The sequence below is a fragment of the Syngnathus floridae genome, chromosome 17 (assembly GCF_059516105.1).
Source record: "Syngnathus floridae isolate MCC-2025c chromosome 17, RoL_Sflo_1.0, whole genome shotgun sequence".
Lineage (NCBI taxonomy): Eukaryota > Metazoa > Chordata > Actinopteri > Syngnathiformes > Syngnathidae > Syngnathus > Syngnathus floridae.
Genome location: NC_142429.1, coordinates 4,474,088 through 4,492,500, shown reverse-complemented (window position 1 = coordinate 4,492,500; position 18,413 = coordinate 4,474,088). Strand labels below are relative to the sequence as shown.

The 18,413-nt window shown below is 48.2% G+C and overlaps 2 protein-coding genes across 4 annotated transcripts in view; both read right to left on the bottom strand.

The window, feature by feature from the left end:
- The window catches only part of shank1 (SH3 and multiple ankyrin repeat domains 1), a 26,369-nt gene extending 19,465 nt beyond the window's left edge, over nt 1-6,904 (bottom strand). For both annotated transcript variants that reach the window (XM_088357847.1, XM_088357848.1), the window contains exons 1-2: nt 6,466-6,904; nt 257-733 (exon numbers count right to left, since the gene is read on the bottom strand). In XM_088357847.1, coding sequence (XP_088213973.1) covers nt 257-688 — 432 coding nt within the window. In that variant the 5' untranslated portion in view covers nt 689-733; nt 6,466-6,904. The remainder of the gene's footprint in view (nt 1-256; nt 734-6,465) is intronic.
- A 732-nt stretch (nt 6,905-7,636) lies between these two features.
- Nucleotides 7,637-18,082, bottom strand: kmt5c (lysine methyltransferase 5C). Of its 2 annotated transcripts, XM_088358354.1 has the most exons (10): nt 17,729-18,082; nt 16,991-17,295; nt 16,604-16,736; nt 16,149-16,314; nt 15,716-15,825; nt 15,460-15,623; nt 15,122-15,141; nt 14,829-14,965; nt 14,594-14,754; nt 7,637-13,296 (listed from the first exon to the last, which is right to left on the bottom strand). In XM_088358354.1, the coding sequence occupies exons 3-10, from the start codon at nt 16,714-16,716 to the stop codon at nt 8,648-8,650; spliced, it is 5,520 nt and encodes a 1,839-aa protein (XP_088214480.1). In that variant the 5' UTR covers nt 16,717-16,736; nt 16,991-17,295; nt 17,729-18,082; the 3' UTR covers nt 7,637-8,647. The 2 variants fall into 2 exon arrangements, with proteins under 2 accessions (XP_088214480.1, XP_088214479.1); XM_088358353.1 differs by lacking the exon at nt 16,991-17,295.
- Between the last annotated feature and the right edge of the window lie 331 nt (nt 18,083-18,413).

Below are 18,413 nucleotides of genomic sequence, written 5' to 3'. Positions count from 1 at the left end.
TAAGATAGGTTGTAGGTCAGCGAGATGGAAATTTTGTTTGGTAGAAGATTCGACAAAAAGCTAGAGGTAGCTTAGGCTAACAATATAATAGATGGAAGAGAGGATCGGTAGAAGCTACACTGATGAATGTGCAAAATGTTGGCTAAAAAGTAGTGTTGTTGCCATGGTGACACAAAGGGAGGCTGGCGCTTGCCAAAACGCGTTGTGGCGGCCGCGTTGGCGTTTCTTATTTTCAAGCTCCTCAGCGTCCACTCACCGTTTGTTTGATGTCCGGAATGCCGATGCGGAAGACCATCATGGCAATGTGGGCGTCTTCGGGGGGCGGCGGCCCAGAGCCGGACGTGCGGTCCTTCTGCCTCCGCTGCTGCTGATTGGCCAGCTGCTGATGCGGGGGATTGGCCGAGTAGGGATTGGATGCGTGACCCAGGTTCCCAGCTCGTCCGGCGCCTTTCGCCGACTGCCTGGGCCCCTCGCCCCTGCCGCCACCTCGCCGGACCTCGACCTCGTCCTCCAGTTCACCGTTCTCCTCCTCACCATCCTCGTCGCGCTCGTCTTCCTCCATCTCCTCGTCTTCCTCCTCCTCCTCTTCTTCCTCTTCGTCCTCCGCCCCCGGGTACGGGTGTCTGCTGTTTCCCAGCATCCTCTGGTGCTCCTCGTCGCTGGTCAGCGGGCTGAAGGGCATCGTCATGGTGACAGCAAAGGCGGCCCCGACACCATCATTCTTGGGCTGATCCTGCACAGGAAGGACAACATTTCCAGGGACAACGTGAATGGGCAATAAAACTATAGCAGCCCCGCCCCCCCCAAAAGAAAACCCACACAACTTATGCTATGCCTAATGCTAACAGGTTAGCATCAGTTCATAGCCATTTTCCAACAAGAAAAAATAAAGCAATGACAAGATCAAAGTAGCCATGCTAATCTGGGCCTGATAATCTGTCCGTCAGCCATCCATCCTTCTACCGACGCTCCTCCGAGACCCGTTTCCACTGCGGGGTCAAACTCATCTCAGCGGCATTTTAAAAAGCGTATTAGCCCCGCTAACCCTTCGGTGATAGTGCCAGGCGGGGGCCAGCATAAGGTACGCTAATTTTTAAATGCAAAAAAAAATAGCACTCATTAATATGTAATAGTAGATTAGTACAAGAAGAGGGTGTCCAAAAAATGGGAGTAGATGAGCGAGGTTGACTTTTTCTTTGCGTGGCACTCAAAGGCATCTTCGTCATGCTCGCTCTGCCCTCATGTCTATCTAGGACACTTGTATAGATAGAGCTTCTCCTTCTCTCGGTCCCCAGGACAAACTTCCAAAGAACACATCGGCCCACTTTCTGCCTGTGAAAAAGTGGAGCGGCCAATTTGCCTGACTGCTTGTTTGACACGGTCGCACAAAAAAAAAAAAAAAAAAAAAGGTCAGTTTGTGTGATTTGGTGTGCGCTACACTGGTGCGTACACGTGTGACATCCAGGACATACTTAAGTTGTCACCCGTGAGACCTTCAGGTCACCGAGGACATCACATAATCATCCGCCTGGTTCCGCAGGGACCAACAAAGTCACACATGGCCTTCTTTTACCCGGCTTGTGACGCAACAGTTCTACTCGAGGGACGAGTGGCGACGGCCTCTACTGAACAAACCGTAGAAGACCTCAAAGAGGGTGAGGTCGGACGCTTGCGCTACACTTCTCTCAAACGCAGCGGAAGGCATTTTTTCAGCACATTTCCACATTTCTTTTTGTATTGTTCAATACGGTTTATTTCGGATGTACATAATTGAATTCGACTCTCTGGTTTAGCTGGAACAAGTCTGGCTAACTTTCTGACACGGCGCTCATGCTGATAACCGCAATCCTTCTGTTCACGATAATGGCAATATGGAAATTTGAAATTGAGAGCATCAGCGTCAGTCAGTGCCGCCCGGCGTCCCACAAGCACCTCTCGGCGGACCCTGACTCATCTGAAGCATCCCAACAATAAAGCCACAAGACGTCAGCGCCTCTGATGCCTGAGCGTCGCCGCGTCCCATCAGAGTCGCCTGGAGTCCCCCCACGCCAAAACCAGAGAGTCTCTGAGAGGGCGGCACAAACGCAAAGCACACAAAGGTGCCACAGAGGACTTTTTCAATTCATGGATGTCATAAACGGAAGCTGTCAGCTGCACAGTGTTGTTATTAATGAACTCAACGGGTGCAAAATTTATTATCACAAGACAGCGGACAAAAGGTTCCCTGTCAATTAACCATGGCAGGTATGTGAGCCAGGACGCAGTCTCATCAAGACAATTCATTAAAATATAGACATTCATCTAACAGGACACCAACTAAATATACGGTAATTGAACACAAACTTGTTCTTGACTTGACTTCAGTTGTCTGAACGATGGCAACTGCAATCGCATCTTGTCATCTTGTGGCTCTCAAAGTGAAACTGGATGCATGAAAAAGTCTCAAGTCCGCGTTTGGAATTGAACGGTATGTTGAGCATATTGAGTTCAAGTTGTTATATTGGGCAAATTCCTTCAGTCAGTCATGCTCTTTGAATGAAACCCCAATTTCATTTACAGACTTGAAATTTGGTGTATTTATACAACAGAACGCATTGAAGAAACCAAGCCCAGAATTGAACAGGAAGTTGTCCAATTTGGGCGCATTTTGTCAGGAGAGTCCCTGAAAAGTGCCTGACGCCAGCTTCACTGAAAGACACGAAAATGGACCTTTGACCTCGTCAAACAAACTAGCAGCTACCGTGGCAGCTTTTGCTCGACTGCCATCCTCCAAGCGGCGTGTGAAAGTCTTCCTATCCTCGGGAGAAGCCACGACGGTGCTGTGGTCCGCCGAGAGCTGTGATCCCTCGCAAATAGCCTCGTAATTCATTAGCTGCGCTCGGTCTCCGCGGGAGCGCTTGGCTGCTCGCACAGAACGCCCGCTCACTGAGACTCGCCGGCCGGCCGTACCCGCCGGCGGCCCGCAGGGGGGCCGAGCTCATCCATAAGTGAACGGCGGAGGATGTAGCCGCGGGCCATGAGGCTGCCTGAACATATGAAGCACTGTGAAATATTAACAACGGGTGCTAACGAAAACAGGACAAACGGGAAGTTTTCTATATTTGTTTCCTGTCGGAAAGAGTTGCCGAGAGAAACTTAGCAGGACCGAAATGAAGTTGATTTGAAGTTTCATGTATCGGTACAAATACTTGTATCGAAGTAGAAGCTCATCATTCATGCTGGGGCTCTAAATTGTACATTTCCAAGTCTGCTCACCAATTTAACCACATTAAAAGTGTCGTTTATCACCGCAGCGAGAATGCCAAACGCTTTTCCTGCTGCTTCGTCATCATAAAGTTCTGACTAAATAAATAAACACCCACAGGTGCCCACTGCTGCTGGCACAAGAAGACAAACGCGTGACAAGCGCACTGGAGGAGGAGGCAAAAATAACTCCTCTCCATGTCGGATCAGTGAATGCTGGGAGGAGAGACCATCGATTTGGCCCATTATGCGGACTTTGCTGACAAAGGGGGAAAAAAAAAGCCTCCAAACAGAAGTTCAACGGACGGCTTTTCCCAGAGGAAAGACTGGAAGATTCAAAAACGCGTTACAGGTTCATTGAAAGACGTTGTCAAGTGAATGCATTGTGATAATTATACACTGATGCAAGTAAACCTTTCTCAATGTGTTTTTTATCGCCACCTTTTACACAGGCATACTACACAACACAAGCTTTCCAGCTGGTTTGCTGATATATTTAAAGCCTTGTGGAAAAAAATTAAATAATCCATACGGAGATTTTCTTTGATCCTTTATGCAGCGTTTGACACGCATACGGCAGCAAAGATGAAGCACTGCAGTGAGTGCGAGAAACTCCTCCCAGCATGGCAGCTAATTCCTCCGTTCACAGCATTACGGCGGAGAAATGAGCGTGTGTGTCACCCGCCGGACTTGAATGCAACGAGAAAATCTGCAACCAAAACCATGACACACACGCAAACATGCTTCTCCCGGCCCGTCCGCTGCAGCTAAATATAGAAGCGCCAATTTGATGATGCCGCGGTGGTGGGATACAACCCCCGCGGCCCCCCTAACCCTTGGCAACCTCCCCCTCGCAGCTCAATAGAGTCATTAGCCCCAATAAACTGAGAGTGACTTCATTGCGCGCGTGTGTGTGTGTGTGTGTGTGTGTGCACCGGCACGGCAAGGAGTGGGAATTTCCCAGCTTATGAGCTGATATCAGAGGCAGGACGGTGGAAGCCGCGTGAAAGGAGGTAGAGGAACTTGATATAAAAGGTGTTACAACCATCACTCACTTGTACCAACCTGGGGGGTTGGAAGCAATTGCCTGACTTGTGTCAGACGTAGTAGCAGAATAATAAGAGAAGCCAGATGGCAGCTGCGTGAAAGGGGGCAATCGAGACCAGTGAAGTTTAACACCCACGACTCGCTCATCACAAATCTGTGTGAATGGTAGCAACATGGAAAATGTGTGTGACCTGGGCTCAGAGGTCATATCAGAGGCGGGATGGTATCTGTGTGAAAGAGAAATGGAACCTTAAGAAACGGCATTCGGCCACCAGAGTGAAACTGTCCCAAATAAGCCCTGCCCATCACCTGATCGACGACAAACGTCGAGGCCATGCGGACGGCGCTAAATCAGTCAAATGAGCCTGAGCGGCAGCACCGAAGTAGGACAGAGCGCTGGGGAGGCTTCCTGTCCCAGATCGGTCGTTAACTGACGGCGGGAAAAGGGAAGAGCGAGAGCGCGAGCGAAGGCGCTGGCTAAATCTGGAGTTATGAAGCCCCCCCCGCCCCCCCGAGCAGCCAAGCAAATATTGCAAAGAAAGGCGAGACGCGCTCTGACAAATAAAAGCAGAAGAAGCCGAGAGGAAAGCCTGAGAGCTCATTGACGAGCTGTCGATAAAACCGTCCCTGTGTTTCTTGTACTTCCCATGCCCCGACGCTATTGCATTCCTCAGCAAATCAGCCAATTTATGCTAATTAATCAGCTTTCATCTCCAGCCAGGACGCTGTCCAATTTCCCCGGGTTGTATCAGAACGAGGGCACATGGCAGCGGTGTGAAAGATCCCCCCCCCCCCCCGGTCAGGAAAATCCAGCTCTGTAAAGAACTAAATTGGTGTGAAATGGAATTCAGGGAAGAATAAAAAACAGCTGTGAAAAGGGACTTGCGGAAGGCAAAAAAGATCAACTCGATGTTTTCTTTTTGTCTGTCACCAGATTGCTGTTGTGCTCCCAAAAAGTTGTCAAGGAACGCTAATGAATGCATCGTCACTTTGCTCAATCTGCAAGGCGAACGGTGGAGTCTGGTGCTCTCGCCAGCCGGGCCTGGCAATGACATCATCAGCCGATGTGAACTTTGACTGGCGCGAGCGACTGACTCATCCGGCTGTGGTGGAACAATAGCGAGCCAGCGTAGGTGACAAACGCTCTTGAACGTCACTCGGGACAATGGGGCCAGGATGGAGGCGTTGCAAGGCTTCAATTTTATTTATTTATTTATTTATTTATTTATTTATTTATTTATTTATTTATTTAATCATTCTTATTTTATTTATTTATTTATTAACGTTACAGGCAAAGGTTCAAAATTATGCCAGATGATTTTCTAACCATCCATCTATTTTTTTTTAATACTGCTCGTCCTGTATGGAAGTATCTCTATCTCATATGTGTACGTTCACTTCCATGGGACTCTCGTGAGATTTGCACACAACTCCTGGGGCCTCCACTGATTTTTTCCAGGCATATCTTTAGCACGAGAAACACAGAAATGCACAGCTGTGAACCAAATTGGTTCTATGCAGTTATCAAGAGGAATTTTCCTGCACCGGTTGGCCTAAACCAAACAAAAATCGCTCAGCATTAATCATGAGCCAAAGTCTCTCAAGATTTGCGGATGTCTCTTGAGATTTTATCGACAAGTTCGCTTGATCTTTCAGGCTCATTTCTCCATCTTTTGGTGAGTATCTTGTGAAACATACAAATCTACACATCACACGCAAGACGGCAAACAACTACACTGTTGCCACACAGATCCTTGCAGATGCTCACTCAGCCAAAGTCTCAAGCATCGACATTCATGTGTGCAGCACATTTTGGGGCTTCCCACTGTAGCTTTTAAGATTCAACACACAATGAACAACGAACAACCACATTGTTCCCACACTGCTTAGGTGTTATTTTATGCACCAGTTGGCCTCTTTTTCGCGACCCCCCCCCCCCCCCCCCCCCCTTTTAACATACATCCATACTGTACGTGGGCGGGACTTCAAAGATGTGACATGAAGCAGCAGCTGCTCCACTTATATACACACTCACACACACACACACCACTCAGCGCTACGCTAGCATTCGGCTGTTATGCAGCATCTGGGCTGCCTTGCTCCAGGGCACCCCCGACACTCGCTCGCACAACACACAATCACGCATAGTAATACCAACATTGAAGAGGTTCTTACTGTCTTGTCGAGCTCCTCTTGGTGATGATGGCGAATGTGAAGAAGAGAAGTCCGGAGGAGGCGACGAGCCAAGACGCTGCTGTTGGGGAGGAGAGAGAGCAGAGTGGGAAAAAAAGAAAAAAAAAGTGAAAGACAGAAGAATGAGAAGAGCGGGCGCCGTGGTAACCAGGTTGCCTCCCCTCTCTTCTCTCCTCCTCCTCCTCGACGGGATGGAGGAACGTTTATCCTGTCCTCCTCCCGGAGTGACACTCACTCGCTGCTCCCTAGCTCGCTCGCCCCATCCCTCGCCCTCCCTCCCCTTCTGCAGCTCCATCCTGGGCATACCCCCTTTGCTTTGCTTTCGTTCTCGTCCCCTCCCCGTCTTTGATGTTTGGACAGAGCCAAAACGAGAGCGGTGAGGCAATGAAAGGGAGATGTGGAGCAGATTAGCGGCAATTCTCGACATGAGCGAGCAATTTCCAATAATGGGGGAAGACATTGCCGCAATGCTTCTTGTGAAGAGGGGGGGGGGGAGCAAGAAGACATCAAAGTCCACCGCGAAGAAGACTCTGTCTATCCTGATTTCTGTATGATCGAATTCAGCTACCTGGTCATGAACCTTTGTGAAAGTGAGAGCTGCTGCTAAATGTGAATGAAGGGCTACCAGCTTCATAGGCATTTTTGGGTGCAACGTGATGTTTACCTTACATCAGTACTGTAGACGTCCACATGTGGAAAGGGGCGGGGCCCCGCCTAAAATCATGACACATTGACTCACATTAGGAAATTGACACAAAAAACATTTAGTTAAAATGATTTCCTTTTACCAAGACATGCTGTGTTGTGGACGAAACAGGAAAGTTCAAGGTGGTGGTGGGATGGCCTCAGGGATCCGCTCTGAGCCCCTTCCTCTTAGCAAGCAAGACTGCTGGCGATCTGCAATGAAAGCAGGGAGCAGGTGGAGGAACCTTTGGAAAGGTGCAAAAACGGACTGGAATGGAGAGGAATACAAATTAACCAAAGACAGAATTGGGGAGAGGGCGGGACAGAGAATGGGAGACTTTAAATACTGAGCATCAACAGTGTCGAGCAACGGTGAGTGCGGGAAGGCACCGAAGTCACGGTGTTGGGTCTATTGATGAAGCAGCCACAATGTCTGGATTTTGAAACAAATAAGAACATGACCAGAAGGTAAAATCTGAAAAGGAGTGAGAGTCTTTAATTGTGTACAAGCAACATTTTGTACATTTCTACAGCAAACTTTTTCCTTTTTAGTAAGACTAACACTTTCAGGGACGCGGCTTGAGGGGACCCAAAATAAAGTTTTACAACAGCAGATGAGAAATTCGTTACAAGTCATATAATATAGATTTATTTGTCATCTCCATACTCAGCTCAATAAGGTTTTTGTCCCGTTAAATAACCGTAAAACATTTACTCCTATCAACAATCAAGGTGAAGTATAAATTAGGTTCAAGCACCATTTTGTTTTAAAAGCAAAACCGCAAGTAGGCCAACAGGTTTCAAATAAATACACAACGGTACAGCGGCATGGAATGCTACCATGGAAAAGCAACAATGACGTCGACACAAAAACAGTGGAAAGATTGTCACTGGTGGTTGCTCACAACATAAATTATTTGCTTTACTATGGACGACCGCGGACCCTCAAAAGCTCATTCAATTTCATACCTTTGCCAAAAATGCTGATTAGACACATAGTTAATCATCATTTAAGTGTCACGACAAGTTAGACAAGAACAGAATGCTGATATGGAAATAATTCAGACAGTGTGAATCTTGATACAGATGCTGCTCCTACATAGTTGGCAATTTTTGACCGGATTAGACATGAAATTTTAGGTAGCATTCAGACAAAATGAAAGAAAAAAAAAAGAAGCTCTGAAGTTCCACACGCAGTAGGCAATGGCGACCGCTCAACAACTAAAAACACACTTGCACGTGTACAAACAGTGAGAAAGGAGATTCTTGTGACTATCAAAATCGGAAGTGTTCAAAAAGGCTGATAGGAAAACCGGAGGCATAAAGCTGCCCATAAAAAAACACACACACCAAGAGCACGGCCCGGACGCCACAGGGCGGCTAAGAAGTCACAGTCTCGGACTTCCAAAGACTGGTCATCAGCTATTTGGTCATCTAAACAAAGTCTGACGGGCAATTTTGCAAAAACGTACATTGTGGATCAGTCAGAGTATTGGAGGTCCAGGTCCACAGTTCCGTCCGTCACCACCAGCCTGACCCGCTTGGGTTTGGTAGAACCCATGGAGTGAGACGCCGGCCCATAGTGCGGTATGTCCTGGTGGTCGCCCGGCTGGTTCTGGTGGTGCGCATCCTTCTTCAAGTGTTCGTCCGGACCCGCTTTATGTCCTGAGAAGCTACCCATGCAAAAGGAGGGCGGGTTGGATGGCTGGGAACCGCAGGGCTCCAGAACCAGCCGCCCTTGAGTGCCCGAAGGTTCCATCAAGCAATGGTAGGTGTAGTTTGCGGGTCCGAGACCCGGGTAACCTTCGGGCGAGTCCCTGAGGCCCAGCGTCAATGAGTGGTCGCCACTGAAGTTGAGTACGTAAGGAGGTCCCTGTGGGCCGTACGAGAAGGACGCTGCCGGGTGGGTCCGACTTGCCGAGGCGAGTGTCTCAGGTGGCGTACTGTGGTTCATTTGAGGACCGCTGTGATGCGACATTGGAGAAAGCGACGAAGCGAAGCTGAAATCAAATGGATCCTGCTGAGGATAACAAGTCTGGTCCTTGTCAGAGCCCGGCAGAGTGGACTTGTCGTGTTTGGATGTCTCCTGTGGGTAAGAATAAGCGTCTTTAGTGGGGAAGAAGAAAGGTCTTGGCAGGTTGGAGAAGTTTTTGTACGTCGCAGTGGCATCGTCCTGCTTTTCAGAGGCCATTTTACTTTGGCTAAAGGTTTGGTGGAAGGATGAGCTGTGTTTGTTGAAATGGACGCTGGACCTGCTGGGGTTGGCTGAGGGCACGAAGTAGCTGGCGTTTTGAACAGGAACATTGCCTTTGTGCTGAAGGTTTTCATTGAATTTGCTAGCAAATGTTTTGGACGTAGTGTGGCCGCCAGCAGCCACATGGTCTCTGGGGGGAGCGCTGTACAAGTTCTGGCTCGGGTTCCCGCCCTGAAGCTTCATAACCCTGTGGATCACAGTGGAGGACTTTTCCTGGGAGTTGAAGAGATTATCTGGGTGGTTTGGATTTCTTCCCGTCAAGAGTTGAGGATGGAGGAACTTGCTGGCCATTGGAGACGGCAGGACGGACCTCGTTTGGGGGGCGCCTCGGTGCGCACTCGGCTGGCAGTTGGCAAATGTCTGGGGCTGTTTGGGAATGCTCATGCGGTGGAAGGGTCCGTGTGTTTTCAGGTTGGATGTGACTTTTGATTGGCTGCTGCTTGGTTTGACGTTTGAGGCGGGCGGTACTAAAGGAGGAGCATTCTGAGACAGTGCAGCAGGAGTGCCAAATAGGCGAGGTATGCTCACCACCGCCGACGACAAAGGAGCTTTTAAGTCCTCTCTGGACAGCCTCATTCCAGGATTCTTGCTGAGGAGTCGATCCTTTCCCGCCAGTTCAGGATTGGCGAGCGCTGAAAAACTCAGACCTGCTGGAGGTGGGATTCTGCCAGAGGCACTCTTTGTCTCACAGTCCAGAGAGACTGAATCATTCTTGGACGGGAGCAGAGCGGGGAAGAACTGGAGATCGTCACTGGTGAAGTTGTTGTCGGGACTTGGGGCGCCAATGTAGGGCGTCTCAGTGGTCCACGTGTCCGAGGGGCTGTGTGAGAGGGGGCTACTAAAGGGATCCGTAGGGGGGTCCAGCGAACACAGATCGGAGGGCGATGAGTTGAGGATGTTCTGCGGCTGATCGTAGCCTTCAAAGTTGAGATACTGGAAGTCCAGGATGTCATCACAGCAGTTCGCGAAATTGGGCTCGCCCGGGAGAATGTTATCCGCAGTTGGGAAGGGCGGAGACTGGGACGACGGGGGCTGAATGATAGAACTGGGAATTCCGGACAAGACGGCTGTCTTTTCCAAAATTTGTGATGAGCAAAGACCCTCGGAGAGTTTGGAGAGGCTGTTGTCGATCTGTTGGAGGGACTGACTGAGGCAGTTGGTGGGCGTGTCACACTCGGACGCCATTTTGTGCCGCTGCTTCCGGCCATTAATGCTGCTGGCTTCCGGTCTCTCAGCGATCAAGTTGGCCACGACCGCACTCTCTGCGTCCTCGTCATGAGGGCAATACAGGGAAAGCGGTGACAGCGACAAAGACAACTCCGGCTTGTCCGTCTCGTCCGTTTTCAGGAGTGACGCGTTATTGTTCAACTTGGGAGTCAACGGCTCCTCTCTGACCTTGCTCAAGTCCAGCAGTCCCGGGATTTGCTTGGCTAATGCGGGACCTCGAAGTTCTCTCTTGACCGATGTCTCCATTTTATCTTGGAGCTGGTTCTGCATCTCATCCATGTCGTCCACCTCCCAGATGTCCTCCACCTTTCTGCGCAATTTGAGAACCGGCAGAAGAACGCCATTCAAATCCAAGTTGGACTCCAGTTTCTGCTTTGACTCACTTTCAAAAAGGCAACAGCTTCTCGTGAACCTATCTTCAGTTTTCGTTCCTTGGACAGCAGACGACGTATCGCTTTGAGTTTTGTCCAATTGCCGGCTTGGCCCTAAATCTTCTCTGGGCAGCTTCAACATTGTGAAGGCATTCTTCCTCTCGCCCCGTTTTTTCAAGCGTAGGAGTCTGCTCTTGGACTTCTTACAGGCTTGCACATGGGCCTGAGCGGCCTGCATTTCCATGCTCAACACAGACACGGAATGCATGATGGCTTTAAAGGGATCACTGTCCACTTCCTTCCTGTTTTCTGTTTTGATCGGACCGTCCAAATCGTTGCTCTGCATCTCCCACAGTTTGCCTCTTCTCCTCTTGAATCGGATCCGGAAGTTAAGTTCTGGCTTCGTCTCCTCAGCGTCACTTTGTTCCAAGGCTGATATCTCCACCTGTGAGTCTTTCTCCTGCTCATCCTTCCTCTGATTGTTCCCATCCTGCTCAACAGAGTTGTGGTTGTCGTCTTCATCTCGCCTTTCGGATTTTAACTTGTGAACTTTACTAAGGCAACCGTGAGGAGCTTCGGTAACTCGATGCCGAAGCTCCCTGCCCCCGTAGTTTTGCCTCGAGACCCTTGCAGAGCTCACCCTCCGCACTTTTGCTCGCGTCACTTTGCGTTTTCTGACACGTTTGATCATCTTTTTGGGCCGACGACTCAATTCCCGCCTTGAGGACGTGCCGGGAACCTCTTTGGGCGTCGTGATAGAAGCAGCCGTTGCACTTTGTTCCGATTCGGCAGCACTGCGAAACGTCCGCTTCTTCAGAGGTATGTTCGACTGCACGGCCTCAAGGTTCTGAGTGGTCTGGCTTGTGTTGGCCGAAACATGCAGCTGGAGAGGTAGCGGGTTGAGGTCGGCAGCTGCCGGTGTGTCGAGCTGGTCGGGATTCTGAGCTGAGGGAACTAAACTGCTTTCACTGCTGTTGGACTTCAGCTCGGCTTTCGTCTTCACTCGTCTGTGGCTTTTCTGCTGCCGACTGACATTTCGTTTCGTCGCCACATCGTTGCCCTCTTGGACTTCTCTCTGATCCGAGGAACAACCATCGCCCTCCGGTTGCTCGTCGGCTGAGGCTTTACTTTTCTTCAAAAAATCACACAGGATGACCCTGGCCTGTTTTAGGACGATGTCATTGCTTAGGTTGGGTACTGGTTTGCTTGGCGTTACCTGTTCCAAACTGTTAACATCACCTGGATTTGGAGATTTAACCCCATGCGACTTATTCTGTCTGGTTGTCACTGTCCTCGATGTATTTGTACGAAGCTTTCGCTTCTCTTTGTGCTCTTCGGGTTTGTCCTTTTCTGTTGGCGTTTTTTCTTCCACGACTGTCTGGATTTCGATAATCTTGTTTTTTCCACCTTCCACTAGATGGGAAGAGTCCCCCCCAGCCCTCTTTGAGGCATGTTGCTTCCGTAATGGTCGCTCATCTATAGCCTTGGAGAACATTTCCCCCGCTCCTTTCGGAGCTTCAGCGGTGCAAGGGCCTGGAGCAATTGGGGCTGGGGCAATTGGGGCTGGGGCAACTGGGGCGGGTGGTCCCTGCTTCTGTTGGGATTTATGTGCAGTCAGTGGTCTGAGGCCCTGAATCTGCCTCATCTTCCCTCTCAGCTCCTCCCTTACGTGCCGGTCGTCAAGACTTGTTTTCTGTGCCTCCCTGCAAGGCGCTGAGATTCTTGTGAGTCGGACCGTCAGGTATTGCTTGAGTGACGATAGTAGCGGCTTCTCTGAATCTTTCTTACAAGGTTCCGGAAGATTCTGACCAACCTTGGACTTCAAGTTTTTTTGCTCCGTCTTGTCCTTTTTTATCGTGCTTGAGGTTTTGTCTGAGGCGAGCCTGGCCGTGCTTTTGGATCTGGATGAGCTCCTCAAGGGAACACCAACCCGCTCTTTGTTCTTCTGAAGCAGACCTCGTGAGATACGCTTCACGTTGGGGGTTGTCCTCGGCTTCACCAGCTCCAGCTGCTGCAGGAGGGCCCTCTCTTTGCTTTTGGGATCCTTGCAGATCAGCAGAAAGTCCAGCGAGTGGCGCCGCACCCTAATCCTCAGGTCCCGGATCAGGCACTGTGACAGCAGCGGCAGCGTCCGTTGCTCTTTTCTGGGCTCAGCCAATTCACCCGGTCTTGTGAGCCTGTGGCTCTGTCGCCTCCACTTATTTGTCTGCTTCCACTTTCGGTTTTTAAGGGCATTCTTCCGCATCTGATGGGTGAAGGAGTTCCTCGAGGGGATTGCTAGAAGGGAAAGACAAGGTCAAGTCACAATGGAAGCTTCCAGATAGAAAAGTAAAGTCGTTACATTGACCAATTGAAATACCACAAATTAGAGCCCCTGTAAAATCTTTTTTTTTAGTTTAAAAAAAAAATAGCACTGCATTGTATAAAACCATTAAAAAAAAGAATGAATATTTTTGATATACACTTGAATTTGGCGTGCAACACAAAGTAGTACCAACAAAAAATACAGAGTACCGTAATTTTCGGACTATAAGTCGCGTTTTTTTCATAGTTTGGGTGGGGGGGTGAAAGCTCTCTTTCACCTCCGTGGATGGAAGTTGTGGGCCGGCGCTCGGCCGGGTGGCTGTCCGGGGACGGTGGATGGGGCTCGGACATGGCTTTTATGCACACCCGGTCCTATTCTATGGAGCTCGCTTCCACCTTCGTGGCTGGAAGTGCCACCTCCGGGGATGGAAGTCAACGCCGGTGCTTGCGGCCATGTTGCGGTGAACTATTTATGTTATAGTTATTTGATATATTTTATTTCGTATAGCAACTTGTACATGTTTTTATCGTTACAGTTCAGTACTTGTTGGCTCATTGAACTCATTTTGTTAAATAAAGAGTCGTTTGCCAAACCCACGTCTTTCCTTGTACTTTGTTAACGCTATAATATAGTAGTTATATACTAGATCTGTGGAATAACGACGAGGCTGACATCAGGGCGCACGGGCGGCGCTGTTAACAAAGGATGAGGAATTTGATCGATGGATTTAATGGTTTGGAGTGACACAGATGGTTTGCTTATATTGTTGTTTATGTGATAGTTATTTGATATATATACTTTATATATCGTTATATGGGTCTGTGGAATATTTAGAATACTTAGACGTCAGCGGCGCATACGCAGCATCGTTTCCATAAAAGACGATCTATGAATTTAATGAATTGGAGTGACACCGATGGTTTTATAAACGTGTTATTTATGTAATAGTTATTTGAATAACTCTGAATGTTAAGTCAGGCCCGTTCTCAGCTCTTCGTTTGTGTTTGTCACGTTAGCATACCTATCGTTTAGCCTGTTGTTGCTCGTACATGTCTGTTCTTGGTGTTGGATTTTGTCAAATAAATTTCTCCCAAAATGCGACTTATGTTTTTTTTTCACGTTATTGTGCATTTTATGGCTAATGTGGCCTATATTTCGGAGCGACTTTTAGTCTGAAAATTACGGTACTCATAAATCGAGGTACAGCGAGATTGGATATTCCTGCAGTTGTTACAAGCCAAAGTGAAGAGAATAACCCTGGAAGAATACCTGAGTGTAATCCCGGAAGGATGGGCTTGGGGCTTAAGCGTCCCTTCTCTCGCTGGTGGCGAAGGTAGCGCTCTCGGAGGCGGTACTTCTGGTCACCGGAGTCTTTTGTTTCCTCGCATTGCGGCTGCTTCCCTCTGTGTTTGAAGTGACCTTCCCCTTTCCTAAAGGAGAGTCCACGTGGGTGTGTTACACACGAGTCACAACAGGTTAGAAATGGCAAAGAGTAGCCACGCACTTCTCACAGGTGCAGCACTCGCACATCTCGTTGCCCTCGCCAAAGAAGCTGGCGCCGTAGTAACACGTGATCTCCTCCCCAGGTAAGATGGGTCGAATCACCTCCACGCAAGCACCATTCTTCTCACCAGGGACAAACTGGGCGTGGGGTTGCAGAAAGACAAAAGGTTGCTCGAGTCCCCGAGAGACGCACAAATAAACAGATGGCTGCCAAAATAAAATCTGATGCTAATAAGAATAATTGTTTGGGTTAGGCATCACTTTGTTTTGTCTGACAAATGAATGTTTGCTCACCTTGCAGTTTGGTTTGCAGTCTTCCAGCATAAGGAAAAGAAAGAAAGGAAACACTCAAGTCAAATGGTGTAAACCACTGAAAGCATCTTCATAGCACTAAATTCCTAAACACTTAAAATGTTCTGTATTGTGCAACAGCAGACATTAAAAAGTATCTCAATATATTTCTAGATGTGAATGAGAAGTTTTTCAATGATGACTAAGTTGTGTTTCCAATGCATAACACTGTTGGAACTCATCTTCTGCCACAATCGTAAATCAATATCTTGACGCAATGCAGGCTGAATGGCAGCAGAGGGCGCCATTCACAACTCCAAAACTGAACTTGCCAAACTGACCATGGTTAATGAAGGCAGCCGGTCCGAGCCAGAGTTGGGCGCAGCGTTTGCGTGTGGAGTACATGACACTGAAGTCGTTTACGCCGGCCCGCAGCACGGCGCTGTCGGTTGGACTCAGCTCGGCGATGCAACCCAGAAGGACCTCCACGCGCTCGCCCGCAAACCTGTCCGGCAGTGAAAAAAACGTTACACCGTAATCTCTTGTCAAGTGACCTTTTCGTGTTTGTAAGCGCCACGGAGCGGTGTACGGACGCACCAGTGTCTGGTGGAGGAAATCTTGGCTCCGTTGGTCTCCGAGGAGTAGCGGTCACATGACTCGATCTGGATGCCGCTATCCAAAAGAAAGGCGTTGAGGTAGCGGTTCACCTGTGGATAAGATGGGCAACTTCAGACCACTGTGCGCACACACATGAGAAAGAACGTGTCACGGACTTTTTTGAACGGCGGATTGTTTTTCCCCAAGTCATGTCCTTTATCTTATGATCACTGATGTGTTTGAGAAGTATTCAGAGACAAAAAAATATACAGTAAGCTAAGGGATCATTTTGTACATTCAAGGTTTTCTGTCTGTCTTCTTGGAACCTTTACACCTAATTTCAAGTCACTGCTGTGAGAGACATCCCAGAGGAGGCAACACTCCAAGAGCATGCTAATGAAACTGATGTCGATGAAAATGTACGAGTACACACGTGCTGCCTCAGGAGCTCCTGCCGGTGGCTTCCCAAAGCGTTGAAGCAGTCACCCGCCAGCCCGCCCACCGTCAGCGCCTCAAAGGTGGCGTTAAAGTCGTGTGTGCGTTGGAAGCGCAGCAGCGTCTCTTTCAAGTTGCCCCAGCGACGAACCTCTGGTGCTGGGCTGAAAAGAATGGTTTTAATGATATGCCAAAACGTGTGCAAGAAAGTGCAAACTGAAAATTTGGACGCTTCTGCATTTATTGTCATTTTTTATCAGTAATAATGGCTGGTCATCGGCAAAAGTACGTTTAGACACATAAAGCCACCTGTGATTAAAATCTGCCATTGAACGTGTTCTGTGACCTAACGTCATGTATGCTTGTGCATGACTGAGTGGCTCAAAGATTCTTTTGGACTATTTCTACTCATGTCTATTAAGCATGCAGGGTCACGACAAGCTAATTAATTACCTGATCTTCATTTTATGGGTGGTAAAGCCCAGGAGCGGGTCCAGCACCAGGCTGGTGGCCAGGTCATCCGTCTCACACAGCTCCTTCACACTCATTCTAGTGCCGCAGTCCATCGCCTCCCACCATCAGCATGCTGGAAAAAGGTTGCACATGTACCATCAGAGTAAAAAAGAAAAGAACATTAATCTTTTTATAGCATGATAACTCATAGTATAGAGTGTTACTGTTCTATTTGTCTGCGTTCTTCATTTACTCCACAGAAGACAACTTAAAAGTATTGACGTTGCAATTTACGAATAAGAATCAGATGTTTCAGTTTTAATGTCAGTGAATGCTTTCCACAGAAGATAAGCATTACTCAATGCACCTTAAAACCAAGGTACGTACCCAACCTGGATTTGGGGATTTTTTTCGTTCTGCCCTCATTCCTTCCTTCTTGGCTTCCTTTCCTGAGACCTGCTTTTTATTTTTGCATCACATGATCCTTCATTTGCTTCATCTTAATTTCATGCTTTCTTTCCTTCACCGAAACCTGTTTTTCTGCCTTCCTCCTCAGATCCACTTTTCTTCTTTCCTTCCTTTCTGCTTTCTTTCAGACCCACTTTTTTATTTTGCATTTCTCCTTCTGCTTTACTGCCTTCGTTACACTTCCTTTGTTATGGAATCAAATGATTTCTCATTATTCACGGTTCCTGAAAGTAAATTAAAGTTAATTCAAACTGTGTACGCCTACCCTGCACATTAATGCGTTTTCACCGTTTTAACGCGAACCATGATGTGAGCCGCGAGAAAAACAACTTTGACATCCCCTCAATGTTCAGTATGGTAATACACACACCGGCCTGTTATTGATATCAAGCTACAATGAGGTCTCTCGTCAAAATCGTGTCACAACGTTCCTTCAACTCGGAGCCAGCAAGTGTCGACGAGTTCATTATTGAATGGACTTAGCGCCTTAGCTTATCATGTAGCAGTCGTCAACTGCTGGAGAGAAGTGTGTAGTGTGTAGAGGGTCGGCGAGCCAACATCCCCGTATCACACACATTTTTATATATATACATATGCATATATATACATCGGCCATAGATTCAAAGCATAGTCTAGACACTACCGCGCAAAACCCACCTGGGAGTCTTTTCTGGTCAGCGAAAGTAGGACCGTGAGAATGGAGAAGTAAGATCCCAAAAAGCAGCTCTTCGCCGGGAAAGCTAGCCTAGCAACATGCTAGCTAGTGGGCTAGCTGGCTAGCTTTCCACCCCAGATTACGAGAACACTTTTGTAATGTAATTAAAACCCGGCGTGCAAACTTCCGCAATTCATGCTGCAAATGCACGCAGTTAATTGTGTGTAATTTTTTTAGTTTCGTGTCTGTAAAAAAAAAAGCTTCGTCAAATTATATTAATATAAATCATTTTAAAAGCTTCATTTAAGGTAGTAAAAGTTGGTACGTTGCAGTGCAACCAAACCTCTGCACCTTGAAGACACGCCTACCCGAAGCTCCCATTTGTTGGGTTCAAGGTCAATTAGTCAAATAAAACGCGCTCCTCTGGAAGCAGTCTCGTGTGATTGGTCGGTTTGGAAAGGGGGGCGGGTGTTATTATGAGTTGGTCTTCCACGGAAGCAGAGCACAAATGGACCGAGTTTCATCAATGCCATTGGTCCGGTTCGGGGTCTATTTGGCGAATCACTCGCGCCTGGTTGGATTTAAGGCTCGTGATTCGACGTTTGCGTGAAGGCGGGGTTACCGGTGAGTCGATTCGCGGTGAAAAGGAGTACAGTAGTCTCATTGAAAACACAAAAATATTTTTAA

Excerpts from the sequence above, each read along its gene's own strand:
- kmt5c (XM_088358354.1), bottom strand. The coding sequence starts at position 16,716 with ATGGACTGCGGCACTAGAATGAGTGTGAAGGAGCTGTGTGAGACGGAT. Across the intron at positions 16,315-16,603 it reads ACCCATAAAATGAAGATCAG|CCCAGCACCAGAGGTTCGTC; the intron begins GTAATTAATTAG and ends CATTCTTTTCAG. Across the intron at positions 15,142-15,459 it reads GGCTGCCTTCATTAACCATG|ACTGCAAACCAAACTGCAAG; the intron begins GTCAGTTTGGCA and ends TTATGCTGGAAG.